Genomic DNA, 18,008 nt, shown 5'->3' with positions numbered 1-18,008 from the left:
ATAAAATTGACAGACTACTGGCAAGACTTATCCAAAAGAAAAGAGAAAGGACCCAGATTATTAAAATTATGAATGAAAAAGGAGAGGTCACGACGAACACCATTGAAATTGGAAGGATTATTAGAAATTTTTATCAACAGCTATATGCCAATAAACTAAGCAATCTGGAAGAGATGGAATCCTTCCTGGAAACCTATAAACTACCAAGATTGAAATCGGAAGAAATTGATTTCTTAAACAGGCCAATTAATTATGAAGAAATTGAGTCAGAGATAAACAACCTTCCAAATAACAAAACTCCAGGCCTGGATGGTTTTCCTGGGGAATTCTACCAAACATTCAAAGAAGAAATAATACCTATTCTCCTAAAGCTATTTCAAAAAATAGAAACAGAAGGAAAGCTACCAAACTCATTCTATGAGGCCAATATTACCTTGATCCCCAAACCAGGCAAAGACCCCCTCAAAAAGGAGAATTACAGACCGATTTCCCTAATGAATATGGATGCCAAAATCCTCAACAAGATCCTAGCTAATAGAATCCAAAGTTCATTAAAAGGATTATCCATCACGATCAAGTGGGATTCATACCTGGGATGCAAGTGTGGTTCAATATTCGCAAATCAATCAGCGTGATACATCATATCAACAAGAAAAGACTCAGGAACCACATGATCCTCTCAATCGATGCCGAAAAAGCATTTGACAAAATACAGCATCCTTTCCTGATTAAAACCCTTCAGAGTGTAGGAATAGAAGGTACATTTCTCAATCTCATAAAAGCCATCTAGGAAAAGCCTACTGCAAATATTATTCTCAATGGGGAAAAGCTGGAAGCCTTTCCCTTAAGATCAGGAACACGACAAGGATGCCCACTCTCGCCACTATTATTCAACATAGTACTAGAAGTCCTTGCAACAGCAATCAGACGACAAAAAGGGATCAAAGGTATTCAAATCGGCAAAGAAGAAGTCAAAATGTCTCTCTTCGCAGACGACATGATACTCTATATGGAAAACCCAAAAGAAGCCACTCCCAAACTCTTAGAAGTTATAGAGCAATTCAGTAACGTGGTGGGATACAAAATCAATGCTTAGAAATCAGTTGCATTTCTGTACACGAATAACGAGAATGAAGAAAGAGAAATTAGGGAATCCATCCCATTTACAATAGCACCAAAAACCATACGTTACCTTGGAATTAACTTAACCAGAGACGTAAAGGTCCTATATTCTAGAAACTATAAAACACTCTTGAAAGACATTGAGGAAGACATAAAAAGATGGAAAGATATTCCATGCTCATGGATCGGAAGAATTAACATAGTTAAAATGTCCATGCTACCCAGAGCAATCTACACTTTCAATGCCATCCCGATCAAAATACTGAGGACATTTTTCAAAGAACTGGAACAAATAGTCCTTAAATTTGTATGGAACCAGAAAAGGCCCTGGATCTCCAAGGAACTGTTGAAAAGGAAAAACAAAGCTGGGGGCATCACAATGCCGGATTTCGAGCTGTACTACAAAGCTGTGATCACAAAGACAGCATGGTACTGGCACAAAAACAGACACGTAGACCAATGGAACAGAATAGAGAGCCCAGAAATGGACCCTCGGCTCTTTGGGCAACTAATATTTGATAAAGCAGGAAAAAACATCCAGTGGGAAAAAGACAGTCTCTTCAATAAATGGTGCTGGGAAAATTGGACAGCTACATGCAAAAGAATGAAACTTGACCACTATCTCACACCATACACAAAAATAAACTCCAAATGGATGAAAGACCTCGATGTGAGACAGGAATCCATCAAAATTCTAGAGGAGAACATAGGCAGCAACCTCTACGACATCGGCCAAAGCAACCTTTTTCATGATACATCCCCAAAGGCAAGAGAAACAAAAGATAAAATGAATTTATGGGACTTCATCAAGATTAAAAGTTTCTGCACAGCCAAGGAAACAGTCAGAAAAACTAAGAGGCAGCCCACGGAATGGGAGAATATATTTGCAAATGACACTACAGATAAAGGACTGGTATCCAAGATCTACAAAGAACTTCTCAAACTCAATACACGAGAAACAAATAAACAAATCAAAAAATGGGCAGAAGATATGAACAGACACTTTTCCAATGAAGACATACAAATGGCTAACAGACACATGAAAAAATGTTCAAAATCATTAGCCATCAAGGAAATTCAAATCAAAACCACACTGAGATACCACCTTACGCCAGTTAGAATGGCAAAAATAGACAAGGCAAGGGACAACAACTGTTGGAGAGGATGTGGAGAAAGGGGATCCCTCCTACATTGTTAGTGGGAATGCAAGTTGGTACAGACACTCTGGAAAACAGTGTGGAGGTCCCTTAAAAAGTTACAAATTGAGTTACCCTATGATCCAGCCATTTCACTACTGGGTGTTTACCCCAAAGATACAGACGTAGTAAAGAGAAGGGCCATATGCACCCCAATGTTCATAGCAGCAATGTCCACAATAGCTAAATCGTGGAAGGAGCCGAGATGCCCTTCAACAGATGACTGGATTAAGAAGTTGTGGTCCATATATACAATGGAATATTACTCAGCTATCAGAAAGAACGAGTTCTCAACATTTGCTACAACATGGACGGCACTGGAGGAGATAATGCTAAGTGAAATAAGTCAAGCAGAGAAAGACAACTATCATATGATTTCTCTCATCTATGGAACATAAGAACTAGGATGATCAGTAGGGGAAGAAAGGGATAAAGAAAGGGGGAGTAATCAGAAGGGGGAATGAAACATGAGAGACTATGGACTATGAGAAACAAACTGAGGGCCTCAGAGGGGAGGGGGGTGGAGGAATGGGATAGGCCGGTGATGGGTAGTAAGGAGGGCACGTATTGCATGGTGCACTGGGTGTTATACACAACTAATGAATCATCGAGCCTTACATCGAAAACCGGGGATGTACTGTATGGTGACTAACATAATAAAATAAAAAATCATTATAAAAAAAAAAAGTTCACGACCGAATGCAAGTTCACTCTGTGAGCACGTCGATGGGAGGAGGCCTTGGTCTGGTCTGGGTCAGCTCTCTGCACGTGCTGCTTATTATGTTCAAGCAGTGGAGGATATCTGTTGTGTTGAGAGATCAATAGTGCAAACCTTTTGCAGGCAATGCCATTTTGATGTGGTTGATGTGAAAGGGGCAGCGTTTGGAAAGCCTGACAGTTTCCTGCAAAATTCTTTCTTTTTAAAAGGAGTTTTATCAGTCTTGGATCTTTGCACACCTCCTTTGGTTCAGCTGGTTACCAGTTTTGGAAGTCATCTGCTGGTTTCAGCAATATCCATTCTGCACAGCAATGGCCTGGGCTGCTATGTCAGTGTTTGACATAAGTTACTGCTTGACATGAGTGACTTCATCTTGCTCTGTATGCCTGTTCTATCAGCTCCCCCTCTGCCTTAAACTACAAAGCCTCAGGAAGGCATCCTGGTGACATGAGTGTCTATCCTGTTTTTAATCACTGTGTCTGCCATGTTATAAGTACTCATGAGATTTTACTGAATACGTCGATTGCAAAATGCATCCTGAGAAAGCACATGGTTTGATTCACTTCATCAAACCATCATGAGACATCTGGTCAACCTACATTTTTTTCCAATACCTGAACTTCAGCTAAACTTTCAGAACAAAGAGCAAGAGACCACTCCTAGTTTCTGACAACTCATCTCCATGGATCTGGAAGAGAATCACATTTTCTGTTTCTCTTCTCTGCAGCAGGGATACAGGCATGCATCTCATTCCCATACAGTTTCAGATTCTAAAGAGAGAGATAGTGGGAACTAGATCAAATTGCTATTTTACCTAATTCAAAATGGCATTTGTTGGAGAACAATTCTTACGACAGAACTTAATTTGTTGTGACATGACTATCTAGCCATGAGTGACACATGCATAGGTAAGTAGCGTGGCCAGGACCAGGGAATGGCTGTGCCTAATTCTTATACCTGATGTCTGCACCTTCTCATCAGTCTTGGTCTCAAGAATTCAGGCTTGCAATTGTGGCAGAAACTCACATAGCTTTTTGGAATTAACAGAAGGGGGTCAGACACTTTTTATATGAGATAGAGATCCACTGCATCTGTACAATATAGATCATTAAATTTAATAAAGGTCTCTAAGAGGAAAAAAGGGGTCAGACTCTGAGTAGAATGTACAGAAGATATCAGTTGATTTGGGCCTAATGAAGGAATAGATGTCCCAAGGGAAGCCAGGCCAATGGAGCATCCCAGGCAAAAAAAAAAAAACTGTAGGGGCAAATGTATGGAGGTATGAGGGGCATGAGGAGGTGAAGTGGCAGACTGTGAAGGGGCTTTTGAGATTTAGAACCATCTCACTCCTTACCAGAGAGGAGACTGGACCAGCAGGAGATGCTGAAGGGGAAACCAGAGAGGCTGCCCAAGTTAATGGTGATGCTGAAATGTGAGGGGCCCAATTGCCCTGTATCCACAAGTGTTGGGCTTTTTAGGTCAGAACAAAGCCATAGATACAGGGATTTTAGGAAATGGAACTTGGTCCCCTGTATTGGTCAGCTTAGGTTTAGTGTGGGCAGTGACAACTGCTGACCTCAAAATCTTAGTGGCTGACAACCAGAGAGCTTCATGTCTTGGCCATGCTTTTGGTCACTGTGGATCAGCAGACTCTGCTTGAGGGGGTCTTCATTGCAGGACCAAGTCTGAAGGAGCTGCCCTCTCTGGGGAGAGCTGGTTTTGTGGCAAGAGCAAAATAAAGATGGCAGAACCACATAAGGCTCTTAAGATTCCTGCTTACTAGTGGCACATGTCAATTCCCATCACACATCATTGGCCCAAGCAAGATCCTGGATGAGCCTGGCTTTAATGCGCGTTAAGAATTATAATCCTCCTGCAGGGATGGGCCGAGGACTGCTTCTGGGGCATTTCTGCCACTCAGCAGAAATCAGGAAAGGAAATAAAGGGTGAGCAAGCCTAACGCCAAGAAAGGGACACAAGACTTTGGAGAAAGATCCTTTATTGTTGCCTCTGTGAACTCAGAATCCAGAAAAGGCAAGGATGGGGCCTGAGGCTGTATAACAAGGGTTCTACATCATCCCAGGGAGTGGGGTATATGGTCTTGGGTCAGCAGTTCTGCCGCCTCTCACAAATGAAAGCAAATCTGCCTAATTCACAGGAGAAGTCACTCCAGTGTCCATAGCTGTGCATCACCATGCAGGCTGGGACAGTTACATTATCATGTAGCTCCTCGGAGTCCCAGTTGCTGTAAAGAGATGGCCACAAAATCCCTGAGTAAATGAGCCAGTGCCTGAGCCCCCCAACCCTGTTCTCTGTGAGTGAGTGTCTGGCCCTGAAGGTCTTGAGGCCTCCAATGGGAGTCATTTATTGAGCTCATCTTATAGTAGTCATCTGGTCAACCCCTTCCCATTTCTTTTTTTTTTTTTTTTCTGAGTGGAGAGACTGAGCTCAAATGGGAGTGACAACAGGCAGCAGTCTTTAGGGAAGCTGAGGATCTCCATGTTCTGGGACCACTGTCTCTGCCTCATCCCACTGACCCTCTCCCCTTCTCTGAGGTCCATTTACCCTGAAGCCGGATTTTACCCTGTCCAAATTCTAGGCCTGCCACCTGATATCTATGTGACCAGGGTAAAAGTCTTAATGTCTGAACCTCTGTTTTCTTCTTTTGCAAACTGGGAGCATGTTCTGAGGATGTGTTGATTGGTGCTCAGACAGCAGATGAGTTTACCAAGGAGGTGAATTCTGCCCTAAGCCCGGACCCATCTAGAGCAGTTTGCCAGACAGGGAAAGGTGATGCTGGCAGATGGAAACAACCAAACAATAACAAAGAGTGTGAGGAGGCAGGTAGCTGCAGGAAGGCGTGGGGGATTCAATGTTGTCTCCACTAAAAAGATGTTCCCACACCCTCACCCCAGGTATCTGTGAACATGAAATTATTTGGGAAAAGGGTCTTTGCAAATGAAATTAGTGAAGGATATTGAGGTAAGATCATCCTGGATTAACTGAGTGAGCCTTAACTCCAATGACAAGTGTCCTTATAAGGGACAGAGGAGAGAGGACACAGGGGAAAGAGAAAGCTGTGTGACCACAGAGGCAGAGATTGGAGTGATGAGCCCGCGAGCCAAGGAATACCTGGAGCCACCAGAAGCTGGGAGAGGCAGGAAAAGATCCTCCCCTACAGCCTTTGGAGGGAGTTGTAGCCCTGCTGACATGTCGGTTTGGGATTTCTGGCCTCTAGAACTGTGAAAGAATAAATTTCTGTTGTTTTAAGCCACACAGTTTGTTACAGCTTTGTTAGAGGCCACAAGAAACTCATATAGTTAGCAAGTGCTACATTATTATACTCCTTAATAGGCCCAATCTGCATATTAGCACATTAAGGCTCTTAGAAGTCCTACAACAAAGAACCAGTTTGGCATTGAATCCATTGTTTCTCAAGCATTTAAATGGGAATACCCTTCCCGAGTAACAAAATAGCAATAGCTGGTATGGTAGAAAATGTGGTATGTTGTTTGGGAGTTGTTGCAGGTAAATAGTGAGTGGTCGTAGACTCACCCGTCAAAAGCCCTGCCAATCTCTTAGGAGGGGAATATCGTGGGTGATTAGGGGCACCTGCATGGCAGACATGGAGACTCACATGTAGGTGGGTGTTGAGCCATCCATCCACCTGTGGTGGCCTTTCTGGCCCTCTTTGAAGAGGCCTATCCAGGATGTCACCTGTGCAGTTGATGTCAGGAAGTCCTAGAAGGGAGAAGGCATACTGAGAGGTAAAATTCCATTAAAGCTGAAAGGAGAGAGTTTGGAATGTCTGAGGGTCGTAAGAGGGCTAAGGTACAGAGGAGCTCTCAGGTGGGCTGGCAGACAGAGACAGCCATGCACAGCACTTTATATCCTGATGCAAACTCCAGACCTACTATGTGCATGTTGTATGGCCTCAGACAAGTTACCCACCCTTTGGTCTCCCCATCCATACAAAGGAAAGAATGGAGTCTCCACCTTTTACCAGATTCTCAAGATGGGAAGAATCGATTGTGTGAGGTATGTGTTCCTAGAAAGAAGTACCGGACAAATATTGGCTGCGAATATTTTTTAAGGTCAATGCATGTCAGAGCAAGGGGTTTGATCTGTAGGCTATAGGAATATCTCTGGCTGGAAACCCAGATCTAAGGACATTCTTGATGCCCTGCTTTGAGCCAAGCCTTGTTCCTGAGATTATTTAGATCCTGCCCCAGACAAGCAGGCAAGCCTGGTGCAGTGTGAAGTTCTATGATGAAAGTCTCTGATGGTGTCATGAGATAATATGGAGAAAGGATGCTTGTATTGGGGTTTTGGCAGGTGAGTAAGAATTCTCCACACAGATAGCAAGAGTAAGAGTACTCCAAGCAGAGAGACCTACATGAATCAGAGCTTGGAGGCAGGACCACAGTGCAGAGAATCCATTCCCTGCATGTCTTAGCAGTGAGGTTCAGTTGCAGCAAGAAAGGAAGGTCTTGAAGACCATACTAGAAGTATTATGCTAGATCCCAAAGGGGACAGAAATATGAACCCCCAAATTCTTTTATAATCCCTCCCCACCCTGCTGAGATTCCGCCTTTCCCTATCCCACCTGTTCTGTTCTGCAGTTGATGATAACCAGGTGACCTTTCTTCTGGACACAAGAATCATTAGCTTGGGTCCAGGTGAGGTTGTCCAGGGAAAAGAAGTAGCAGGAGCCCTGAAAGACCTTCCAGTCCAGGGGGCAAGGCTCACAAGAGGATTCTGTGGGAATGGAGCCATTAGCAAAATTGGCATGTCCAGTTTTCCATCCACTGAAGTGCTGTGTCACCCATCACCCCCTGGTCACATTCCCAACAGCCTTCTCTTGAACATACCCAACAGTTGGAAACTCACTACCTGGTAAGTTGGTGCTTCCCATTATTGAACTGTATCAGAAGGAAATATAAAATGCTATAGATATCCTATGAGGTGGGGAAAAGGGACTCAACACTGTGGAATTAATATCCTACTTTTGTATAAAATACAGGGACATATGTTTGACATCCTTATTTGCTTGAAGAAACTCTAGAGCAGAAACTGTACAATGCACAGGACAGTCCCCAGTGCAAAGAATTATTCAGCCCCAAATATCAGTAGCACTCAGTTTAAGAAACTGTGCTCTGAAGGAAAACGTATATAACTACATAAAACAATTACAGTGGTTCCTGAGGATTAAGTGGGAACTTGGCAGTGAGGGCTCAGAAGTGAGAGAGAGGATTCTCGCTGCGTTCATCTATCTCCAGTTAGTGAATAGACACAAAGGCACACACAATTAATCCTTGTTATTTGCAGATTCTATATTTGCAAATTCACCTACTTATGAAAATGTATTGGTAACCCCAAAATCAATACTTATGAAGTTTTCCTGGTCACTCACAGACACGCATAGAGCAGCAAAAAGCTTGAGTCTGAAGGAAAATCAGGCAAGGCTCTGCTTTCTTGCTTCACCTCTCAGACTGTAAACAACCATCCTTTCCACAGGCCATTTTATGCTACACTTTTCACATTTTTGTGCTTTCTGTTGGTGATTTTGCTGTTTAAAAAGGTCCTTGGGGCGTGTGGGTGGCTCAGTCGGTTAAGTGCCTGACTTCGGTTCAAGTCATGATCTCAGGGTCCTGGGATCGAGCCCTGAGTTGGACTCCATGCTAAGTGGGGAGTCTGCTTGTGCTTCTGCCCCTCCCCTGCTCATGCTCTCTCTCCCTCTCAAATTAATAAATAAAATCTTTAAAAATAAAATAAAATGAAAAATAAAAAGGCCCTCAATTATAATGCAGAAGTGCTGTCAGTATTCCCAAATGAGCAGGAAGCCTGCAATATGCCTTACAGAGAAAATGCATGTGTGTTAGATAAGCTTCATTCAGGCATGAGTTCAAGTGCTGTTGGCCATGAGTTCAATGTTAATGAAACAATATCTATTAAATATATTGAAACAGAAACACATGAAAATGGGGTTGTATTGATCAGTTGACAAAACATTATGACCAGAGGCTTAAATAAACCTAACACTGTTATTTCCCCTAGGAGCAATGATTCAATATTCACCAATTCATCATTTGCAGGGACTTTATAAAACATAACTACATGAATAATGAGAATTGATTGTACATATAGTGAATGTCATCCACTCATGCAAAAGTTATATAAAAAACATGTGGCACCAAGAGCACCCCCTCCAGTAGCATCCAATCCAGAGGATTGTTTGGAAACCAGGAATCTACACTGTGGCAAATTCTCCAGGTACTTCTAATATGCCGCTACGGACCGACCACATTTGATAACACACCAATGTGGTATGAAAAGTAGAGGCTCTGGATCCTGACCGTCTGTCTTGAAGAAAATACTGTTAATTATCCCTATTTTACAGCTGAAGAAACTGAGGCTTGGAATGGCTTAAATGGGTTGCCCAAGGTCATATACAACCACAAGCCCAGACCAGGTCTGGCTGTCTCAAAGTTCTTGCTTTCCTGGGAGCCTCCACTACAAATATGATCTGATCATATCACCTGAACTTTCTAAAAAGATCTGAGAAGCCACTGGTATCAAGGTGACCTCTGAGAGCCAGTGCTGTGGGAAGCCCCACCGTTACAGGTGCTGAAGGCAGCACAGCCTCTCCCCTCTCCACCTCCTCTCCTTACCATTGCCTGCCAGTACAGCCTTTATTTGCCGGAACACTTCACCCCGGATGAAGTCCCGGTCGTGCCCGGCATCCCCCAGTCCCTGTGTCACTGTGGGACCCAAAGAGAAAGGGCTGGTGAAGGTCTTGGCAGAGAGAGGAGATGTGGTTGAGGGGCTGGAGGCCAACCATGTCAAACCTCACTCACCTTTTTCATTCAGTTGAAAGACTTCCTTCTGCACCTGCTGTGTCCTCTTCAAGACTGGGGAGAGGCGCGAGGAGGTGCTCTGGACCCCAAAACCTCCCTGGGATCTCTCCCTGTTCCTCAAACCCCAAGTGGCCAAGGCTTTCCCCCATTCCCAGGGCAAGGCATTCTGGGGCTCCGAAATGCCCCACCCATTTTTCAGATGAAGACATTGAGGCCCTGAGCGGTAAAGGCCCTTGTCTAAGGCAGTCAGTGAGGCAGAACTTTTATTCAGGGGTGTCTGTTGAGCCAGTTCTCTACAGTAGTTAGCAGGGAGCCTGGAGTTCTAGTCCAGGTCAGGGATGAGATCTGGGGAGACACTCACCAATGACTCAGACTGACTTCAGCCCATGCAGGACCCCAAAAGCCTCTGAGACTGATGGGCAGGTGAGCTCCATTCTGTTATCATTATGATCCCCCTAGTGACACAGACCACCCACCCCTGCACCAGCCCTGCAGACCTGCCTTTGCAGGTTGGGAGTCAGTGTGCTTGTTTCCCTGTGGTCACCCTGTCCCCACCAACCCATATGCCTTACCTTCAGACAGGGCCACACTGAAAATAATGACCATGAGAAGCAGGATCAGAGACACAACAAGGCAGAGATACTTCCAGGTCTTGTCCTGGGATGTCTGTCCCCATCGCCCTGGAGGAAACCTGGTCAGCCTCCCTCTCCCCAAGGACGTACACTCTCTTGCCCCCTGAGATGCCTCAGACAGTCTGCAGGAAACCACCATATCCCCTGGGGTATTCTGGGTTCACTACTGGACCCACCTGATAGGGAGGACCCAGAAAAGGCTGGAAAAAGAAGCCCATCCTTCTAGGATAAGAAGTCATGGGGGTGAAGGACAGTGGGATGAGGAAGGGCTTCAGGAAGACTCAAACCTTAGATATTCCCTTCCTCCAACCTGTGAGGGAATCAGGGCAACCTGGCACCCAGCTTTTGCTGAAGTAAAGGACCCCTGGTCCCAGCTCCTTGACTCACCAGTGTTCCCCTGCTGCGGGGGGAGTTTGGCTCTCAATGCTGTAATCTCATTAGGGTTTGAGGACTGCCTGGCTTCGGCCATGGCTGCAGTTCACTCAGGTCTGAAATGCCCCTGCCCTGCAGGGTTTTCTGGGTGATCTAACCAGCTCTTGGAAGGAAACACCCTCCTCCCCAACCCTCCTACACTTGTCTTCCTTCCTGGCTCAGCGTGGGGCCCCAACAACTCTATATGGCTGATGATCAAGTAATCCAATGGGGGAAGGGACCTGGGCACCTGGGGCAAAGACAGTGGGCACCAAGCTTTCCTCTGCCCAAGGTGGTTAAAACACAAAACAATACAGAACCAAATCCAAATCCCAGTACTCACACCATTGCCACTCTTTGCTTCTAACAGCTTTCTGTGAACAGTTACCTCAGGTTTGCCCAGTTTTGGACATTTGACCTTAGGAAATCATTTACGTGATTCTTTTCTTGGCTACTGAGGCCAGTTGCACTTCCCAGCACCATCATTCATGCGTGCATTACTCTAGCTAGTTAATTACCTATTTACTGTTTTAAAGTTTTAAAATTTTGAATATAAGGAAGAAAGAGCTAGCATTTATTGACTGCCTTCTGTCAAACGCAATGAAATGCACTTTACACACGCTATCTATTTTCCTTTTCACAAAAAAACTGTCCAAAATAGCACTGTTCAACACAGAATAGATGAAATGCTTGGTGTGGTGAAAACACAAGGCTAATAAAAAGCACAGCTAGGATGTAAATCAATCCCTTCTGACACCAAGCCATCTTCCCCATTATTCTCTGCTGTGTTGCCAACCTCAATACTATGCGCTTGAAAGAAAAGAAAGAAAAATTACTAGCCATCTGTTATGAGTTGAGTTGTAACCCTTATCCTCCACAAATTTATGTGTGAAAGCCCTAATCTTCAGGACCTCAGAATGTGACTGTATTTGGTAAGAGGGTTGTTGCAGATGTAATCAGTTAAGATCAAATCATACTGGAGTAGAGTGGGCCCCTCATCCAATATGACTAGTGTCCTTACCAAAAAAAAAAGGAACTTGCACACAAGGAAAATATCATGTGAAGATAAAGGCAGAAGTTGAGGTAGGCTTCTACAAGTCAAGAAACACCAAAGATTGCCAGCATGCTACAGAAGTCAGGAGAGAGGCTGGTGACAGACGCTTTCCTCACACCCATCAGAAAGAACCAACTTATGACACCTTGATCTGGGACTTCTATCTTCCCAAACTGTGAGACAACGAATTTCTGTGGTTTAAGCCACTCAGTGTGCTGCACTTTGTTATAAAAGCCCCAGGAAACTAATATACCACCTATTTTGCATATTGCATTGCAATCCTTAGTCACATGCATACTTATTTTACACAATTATGACCATAGTAATATATATAGTGTTTCCTCATGCGTCTAGGAAATCCTGATAATTTTTTAAATAGGAAAAAGTGCTCATGCTTATTAGCAATCGGAAAGATGCAACCTAAGTGAACAAGGAGATATTATTACATGGATATCAGATTGGGGCACATTTTTAAATCCGTCACTAAGTGTTGGTCAAGATATGGAGCAACTGGAACATTCTTACGCTGCTGGAGTGAGTGTAAATTGGTGCAAAAATTCTGGAGATCTGTTCAGCATAAATGACAAAGCTGAGAACACACATACCCTTGGGGTTGCATTTGTAAGTGTATGTCCAACACAGTTGCATGCTTATTTGCACATGCTTATTTGCATGCTTATTTCATCACAATTTTTTTGTAATTGCCAAAATTGAGAATAATCCAATGCCCATCTGAGTAGAATAGAAGAATACAACCATGGTATATCCATATGATAGAAAAATAGAAAACATACATCAATGAAGATAAGCCAACAAGAGCTGTATACAAGAGCTTGGATGAGTCTTTCATATTTTATTCTGGTGAGAGAAAACACACACACACACACACACACACACACACACACACACACACACAAGATTACAAAAACTATCTCTCCATAAGCAAAAGCAAGTATTCAAAAACAATTTGTGCAACCTACTCTCAAATGGATGAACAATGAAGAGTGTGTGAAAGATAAGTAGATAGGTAGGTAGATGATAGGTAGATAGATGATAGATAATAGTTCAATAAAGCAAATCTAGCACAGAGTTAGTAAATGGTGAAACTAGATGAAGGTCACACACGTTCATTGGACTATTCTTGCAACCTTTCTGTAGATCTAAATTTTTTCAATTTAAAAGTTGTGGAGAAAAAGTTTAAAAATGTGAAACACTGGGGTGCCTGGGTGGCTCAGTCATTAGGCGTCTGCCTTCGGCTCAGAGCGTGACCCCAGGGTCCTGGGATCGAGCCCCACATCAGGCTCCTTTGCTAGGAGCCTGGTTCTTCCTCTCCCACTCCCCCTGCTTGTGTTCCCTCTCTCAATGGCTGTCTCTCTCTGTCAAATAAATAAATAAAATCTTTTAAAAAATGTGAAACACTAATATTCATAGTGGTTTTATATTTAATAGCCTCAAAGCTGAAATAACTAAAATGTCCATCAATTTGTGAATGGATAAACAAATTGTAATATCTATGCAATGGAATACAACTGAGGGATGTAAAAGAAATGCATTCGTGATTCCTGCAACGACATGGGTAGTTCTCAAAGCCACATTAAGTGAATGAAGCCAGACCAAAAGGACTAGCTAACTACAGGATCTTCCCTATACGGAGCTAATATAGTGAGAGAAAGCAGAACATAGTTGTTTGGGGCTGAGGATGGGGGGATTGACTGGGAACTTTGGGGGACTCATGGAAATGTTCTGTATCTTGATTGTGGTGGCGTTTCCATGCCAAATTCATCAAAATTTATAACTTAAAATGAGGTCATTTTATGTAAACTACACATCAATTGAGTTGATTTTTGTAATGGTAAAACTAACTATATTGTTTAGGGGTGTATATATAGATACACATGGGTAAAAAATTGTAAAGAAAATTGATAAATGATTATTGGAAATTTAGGATACTGTTAAGTCTGGATAATTAACCCCTGTGATGAGAGACGAGTATGTGGGGCTTCTGGGTCTGGCAAGAGTCTTTTACCGCAGTTGGGTTGCATGTGTGAACATTGATTACATAACCATCCATTGATTGTATATGTTTGTTCATACATTTTGTGTATATGCATTATATTTCTCAATAAAGGTAAAAAATGTTGTGAAAAGGAATATGAAAATACTTTGCACAGTTAAACTGCTATATAACTGCTAATGGAATAAGGGACATTTATAGTTCCCTTGCTTTTGGGGATCAAATGTAAAAAAAAAAAAGATGAATTTTTCCTTTTTTTAAATAATTTTTTATTATGTTATGTTAGTTACCATACAGTATAGCCTTAGGTTTTGATGTAGCGTTCCATGTTTCATTATTTGCGTGTAATACCCAGTGAGATTTTTCCAATTTGCATGGCCTACTTGACATGCATCTATCAATTAGCATTTTCTGCAGACTTATTTTAGAGGGCAACATAACCATAATGTCATCTTAATTTTACACAACACAGTGGGTTCCTATGTAATGAGGAATTCAGAACATTTTTATGTCTGATATTGGGTGATAGTGCCTTCTAGATAATTCCCATACATTTTGTTTCCACTGTCCTAGAGAGAAATTACTCAAGGGGGGTTAAAGGTAAGGACAGAAACTTCGAAATCCTGGACTCACCGTTGGACAACTCGAAAGTGTTGGAAAAATAAAAATTAAAACCCAAAGAGCACGCCAATTCATACATACAGAATGAGCTATTTATCACTGAACAAAGAAAAGGTCCAGAATGCCTGCATGTAGTCTGTGATTGGCTATGAAGATATAAATTGTTAGCTCTATTTATATGGAATTAAAACTGCAGTTGATACACATCACCTTATGTAAACAGTTGGCAGTTACTGAATTCACATTGGTATTTTGTATTAGCCATGCCTTCTACTTTTCTGTTGTGTTGACACCTAGGGCCTTGCTGATCCTGGAGAGACTAGCCAGTTTCTAGAGAGAGTGATGGTTCACCCAGGAGCATGTCATTCCTATGCATGTCAACCCATCCAAAGCCCATACACCCAATTACCCCCTTTCTCTAAATACAAATTGTATAATTCATATAAATTTATGTAACTATTTATAAATACTCATTTATTTTATATTTATAAAGTATTTATAAGTGTATTTTAAATTTTATATTAATTTAATTATATTAATATTAATCAAATATTTATAAAAAGTCATCATATATGTGGCCCAAGAAACATTCAACAGATTACAAATCACCCATACCTTTCTACTGTTAGTGAGCCCTGTGGCTCAACCATAGACCCCAACAGTTAAAACTGAAACAAACAAGACCGCTTAACTCTTTTTTTTTTTTTTTAGATTTAATGTATTTATTTGAGAGAGAGGGAGTGAGCAAGAGAGAGAGTGGGGGAGGCGCGGAGGAGGAGCAGAGGGAGAAGCAGTCTCCCTGCTGAGCAGGTAGCCTGATGCCGGGCTCAATCCTAGGACCCAGGGATCAGGACCTGAGCCCAAGGCAGCCGCTTAACCAAGTGAGCCACCCAGGGGCCCCAAGACCGCTTAACTCTTACACTACATCCCATTGTGCTTATTTCTTATGCACTTTCTGGAGGCATTGATAAAGGTGTTTTGCAATGACCGGAACATTCCAACTGCCAGACCAGAAAAGCCCTGCTAGCAATGGAACACCGAGGGGACCACAGCCCCCACGCCCCATTCACAGCCCTTGATCCCAGGCTGAACACATAATGACGCGCCCCTGATCACGTGCTTTCTGCCTGCCGTCTTGCAGCACCACCTCTCCCCCCAAACTCTTAATAAAACTCTAGGTGTCCCTCTTGTAGACAGAGAGGTCTGTAGTTAAGGCTTGAGCCTGCCACCCACCCCAGCTGTCGGTAGCCGAAACAAACTCTCTCTCTTCCTCTTCCCACCCCTTCTCTCTTGAGTTACTGGCTTCTCTTGCTAAGAGTTTATGGGAGTATGTTCCGGCAATAGTGTTGGCAAGTCCAGCCAGGCACTGTGCTCTCAATTTGTCCAGCCGCTGGGGATTCCAGGAAGTGGGGGAGGGGGGGTGCTACTGGCTGGGGCAGCGCCAGAGCCCACCCATTCTTTTTCTGAGTTACAGGCTGTGATTGATCATTGGGTAACGTGTACTCTTTGACCGCAGAGCAGCAACATTTACAAGTAACAGCAAACTAAAATAAGACGAAATCAGAGAGGGAGACAAACCATAAGAGACTCTTAACTCTAGGAAACACTGAGGGTTGCTGGAGGGGAGGTGGGTGGGAGGATGGGGTAACTGGGTGATGGACATTAAGGAGGGCATGTGATGTGATGAGCACTGGGCGTTATATGCAACTGATGAATCACCAAATTCTACCCCTGAAACTAATAATACAGTATATGTTAATTAAATTAAAATTAAATAGAATTAAAAGATAAAAAATAAAAATAACAGCAAACTTCAAAAATGCACACAACTAGAAACTAGATCAATGAAACCATTTTTGGAACCAGCAGAAAGACAGGTCTAGGGTGAAAGCTAAGAGTTTGCTTTGGACACCATGAGCCCAAAATCCCTATCAGACTGCCATTTGGAGATGTCCCCAGCAGCTTTAAAATCCGGAGGCCTTTGCTCTGCCCGGTCCGCCAGATGCATGGAGATGTCAGGAATCCTATTACTACACACCACAGGTCTTAAATGTTGTTTCGTTAGTTAATAACTTAGATCTACTTACTTTCTGGCTATTTGGTTTTTACAGCTTACATTTTAATTAACTTCCTTTTATTTTTCCATCATTTTAGAGTTCATATTTATTTTAATTAGCAATAATGAAACCTGGTTTTGAAACATACCAGACATAGAGGGAGACCTCACACACATAATAGACCTCTCATGTATCTGTTTGCTGGTGAACCTAGTGAAATCATACATGGGCATCCATTTAAAATCTCTGGAAATGGTCCAGGGGGCATACGGCAAATGAAGAAATGTTTGTTTATTTATTCCAGAATTGCCAGGTGTCCCTTTGCTAATGATGCATCCACAGAGCAGCACATTCCCCCATTACTGGCATTTGGAATCTCCTATAAGCAGCTTCTTCAATAGGGCTGTGATCCCCTCTGTCATGGTTTGCCTGGGGCTTTGCCCACATTCTTCCTTCAGGACAGGATGCTTCCCTCCACTAAACCGATCTTCCCTAGTCTTCCTGTAATTCTCCCAGTTTTCAACTTAGAATGCCTTTCACTTTCATTTTTGAAAGATAGCTTTGTTGGATATATGACCCTCTTTGTCTCTTTCCTTGACCTGGTGGTCTTTCCTATGAGGCACGGGCAGGTTCATGGAAACAAAAACCCAAATCATTACTAAGGAATCACTCCTGGGATTCTCAGAGAAGCCAGAGGATCAGTACTTTCTCTTTGGGCTGAACTCGATCTTCATGGCTGAGTCCTTGCATACTGTCACGTCTGACTCCCACCTCCACAACCCCTTGGGCTTCATCTTCTCCAACTCCTCCTTTACTTGACATCTTTTCACTTCCATCATGGTCCCCAAAATACCAGACGACACCCAGAAGGGTACAAAGCAATCACTTTGGCAGACTGCCTCACATGGATGGTTTTAGCTGGGATGAACAATTGTCTCCTTGACCATGATTAGTTTGTAGCTATTGCTGCCTGTATGTAGTCTTGCCTGCTATTTCCTGGTTATTCTTCCAACATCACAGCTTCATTATTTTGCCCAGAAGAGATTCTCTAAAATTAGAAATGTTATTTTTGTGTGTGTTCATGTTCATTTGTGTCCATGCTATAAATAAACAAACAAACAAACAAACAAACAAATAAATAAATAAATCAAGATACTCACACCCCTTTCTCCCACAAGAGGACAAATAAAGACTTCTGAATTATCTGACACTATGGTTTTAGATTCTTTAAAAAGTTCAATTATACACCCCAGTGCTTCCCACCTTCCTGGAACTGAAGGTTGGACAATGTATCTCCTGGCATAATTTCAATCTCAAGGGCTGTAG

At 42.8% G+C, this 18,008-nt stretch overlaps 1 protein-coding gene across 1 annotated transcript; it reads right to left on the bottom strand.

The window, feature by feature from the left end:
• Positions 1 to 5,114: 5,114 nt before the first annotated feature.
• On the bottom strand, positions 5,115 to 10,994 carry LOC123779813 (C-type lectin domain family 4 member G-like). The gene is made up of 7 exons (XM_087866650.1): positions 10,913 to 10,994; positions 10,466 to 10,573; positions 9,894 to 9,947; positions 9,708 to 9,797; positions 7,643 to 7,794; positions 6,674 to 6,777; positions 5,115 to 5,281 (listed from the first exon to the last, which is right to left on the bottom strand). Exons 1-7 carry the CDS (start codon positions 10,992 to 10,994, stop codon positions 5,143 to 5,145), a joined length of 729 nt encoding a protein of 242 aa, XP_087722776.1. The 3' UTR covers positions 5,115 to 5,142.
• Between the last annotated feature and the right edge of the window lie 7,014 nt (positions 10,995 to 18,008).

The sequence above is a fragment of the Ursus americanus genome, chromosome 14, assembly GCF_024610735.1.
Source record: "Ursus americanus isolate L20-20 chromosome 14, mUrsAme1.1.p, whole genome shotgun sequence".
NCBI classification, from domain to species: Eukaryota; Metazoa; Chordata; class Mammalia; order Carnivora; family Ursidae; genus Ursus; species Ursus americanus.
Note: the sequence above shows the minus strand (reverse complement) of the source record. Positions and strands in the feature narration are given on the sequence as shown.

Excerpts from the sequence above, each read along its gene's own strand:
- LOC123779813 (XM_087866650.1), bottom strand. The coding sequence starts at position 10,994 with ATGGCCGAAGCCAGGCAGTCCTCAAACCCTAATGAGATTACAGCATTG. Across the intron at positions 10,574-10,912 it reads CCCGCAGCAGGGGAACACTG|GGCGATGGGGACAGACATCC; the intron begins GTGAGTCAAGGA and ends GGTTTCCTCCAG. Across the intron at positions 9,948-10,465 it reads CAGTGTGGCCCTGTCTGAAG|TCTTGAAGAGGACACAGCAG; the intron begins GTAAGGCATATG and ends GCCTCTCCCCAG.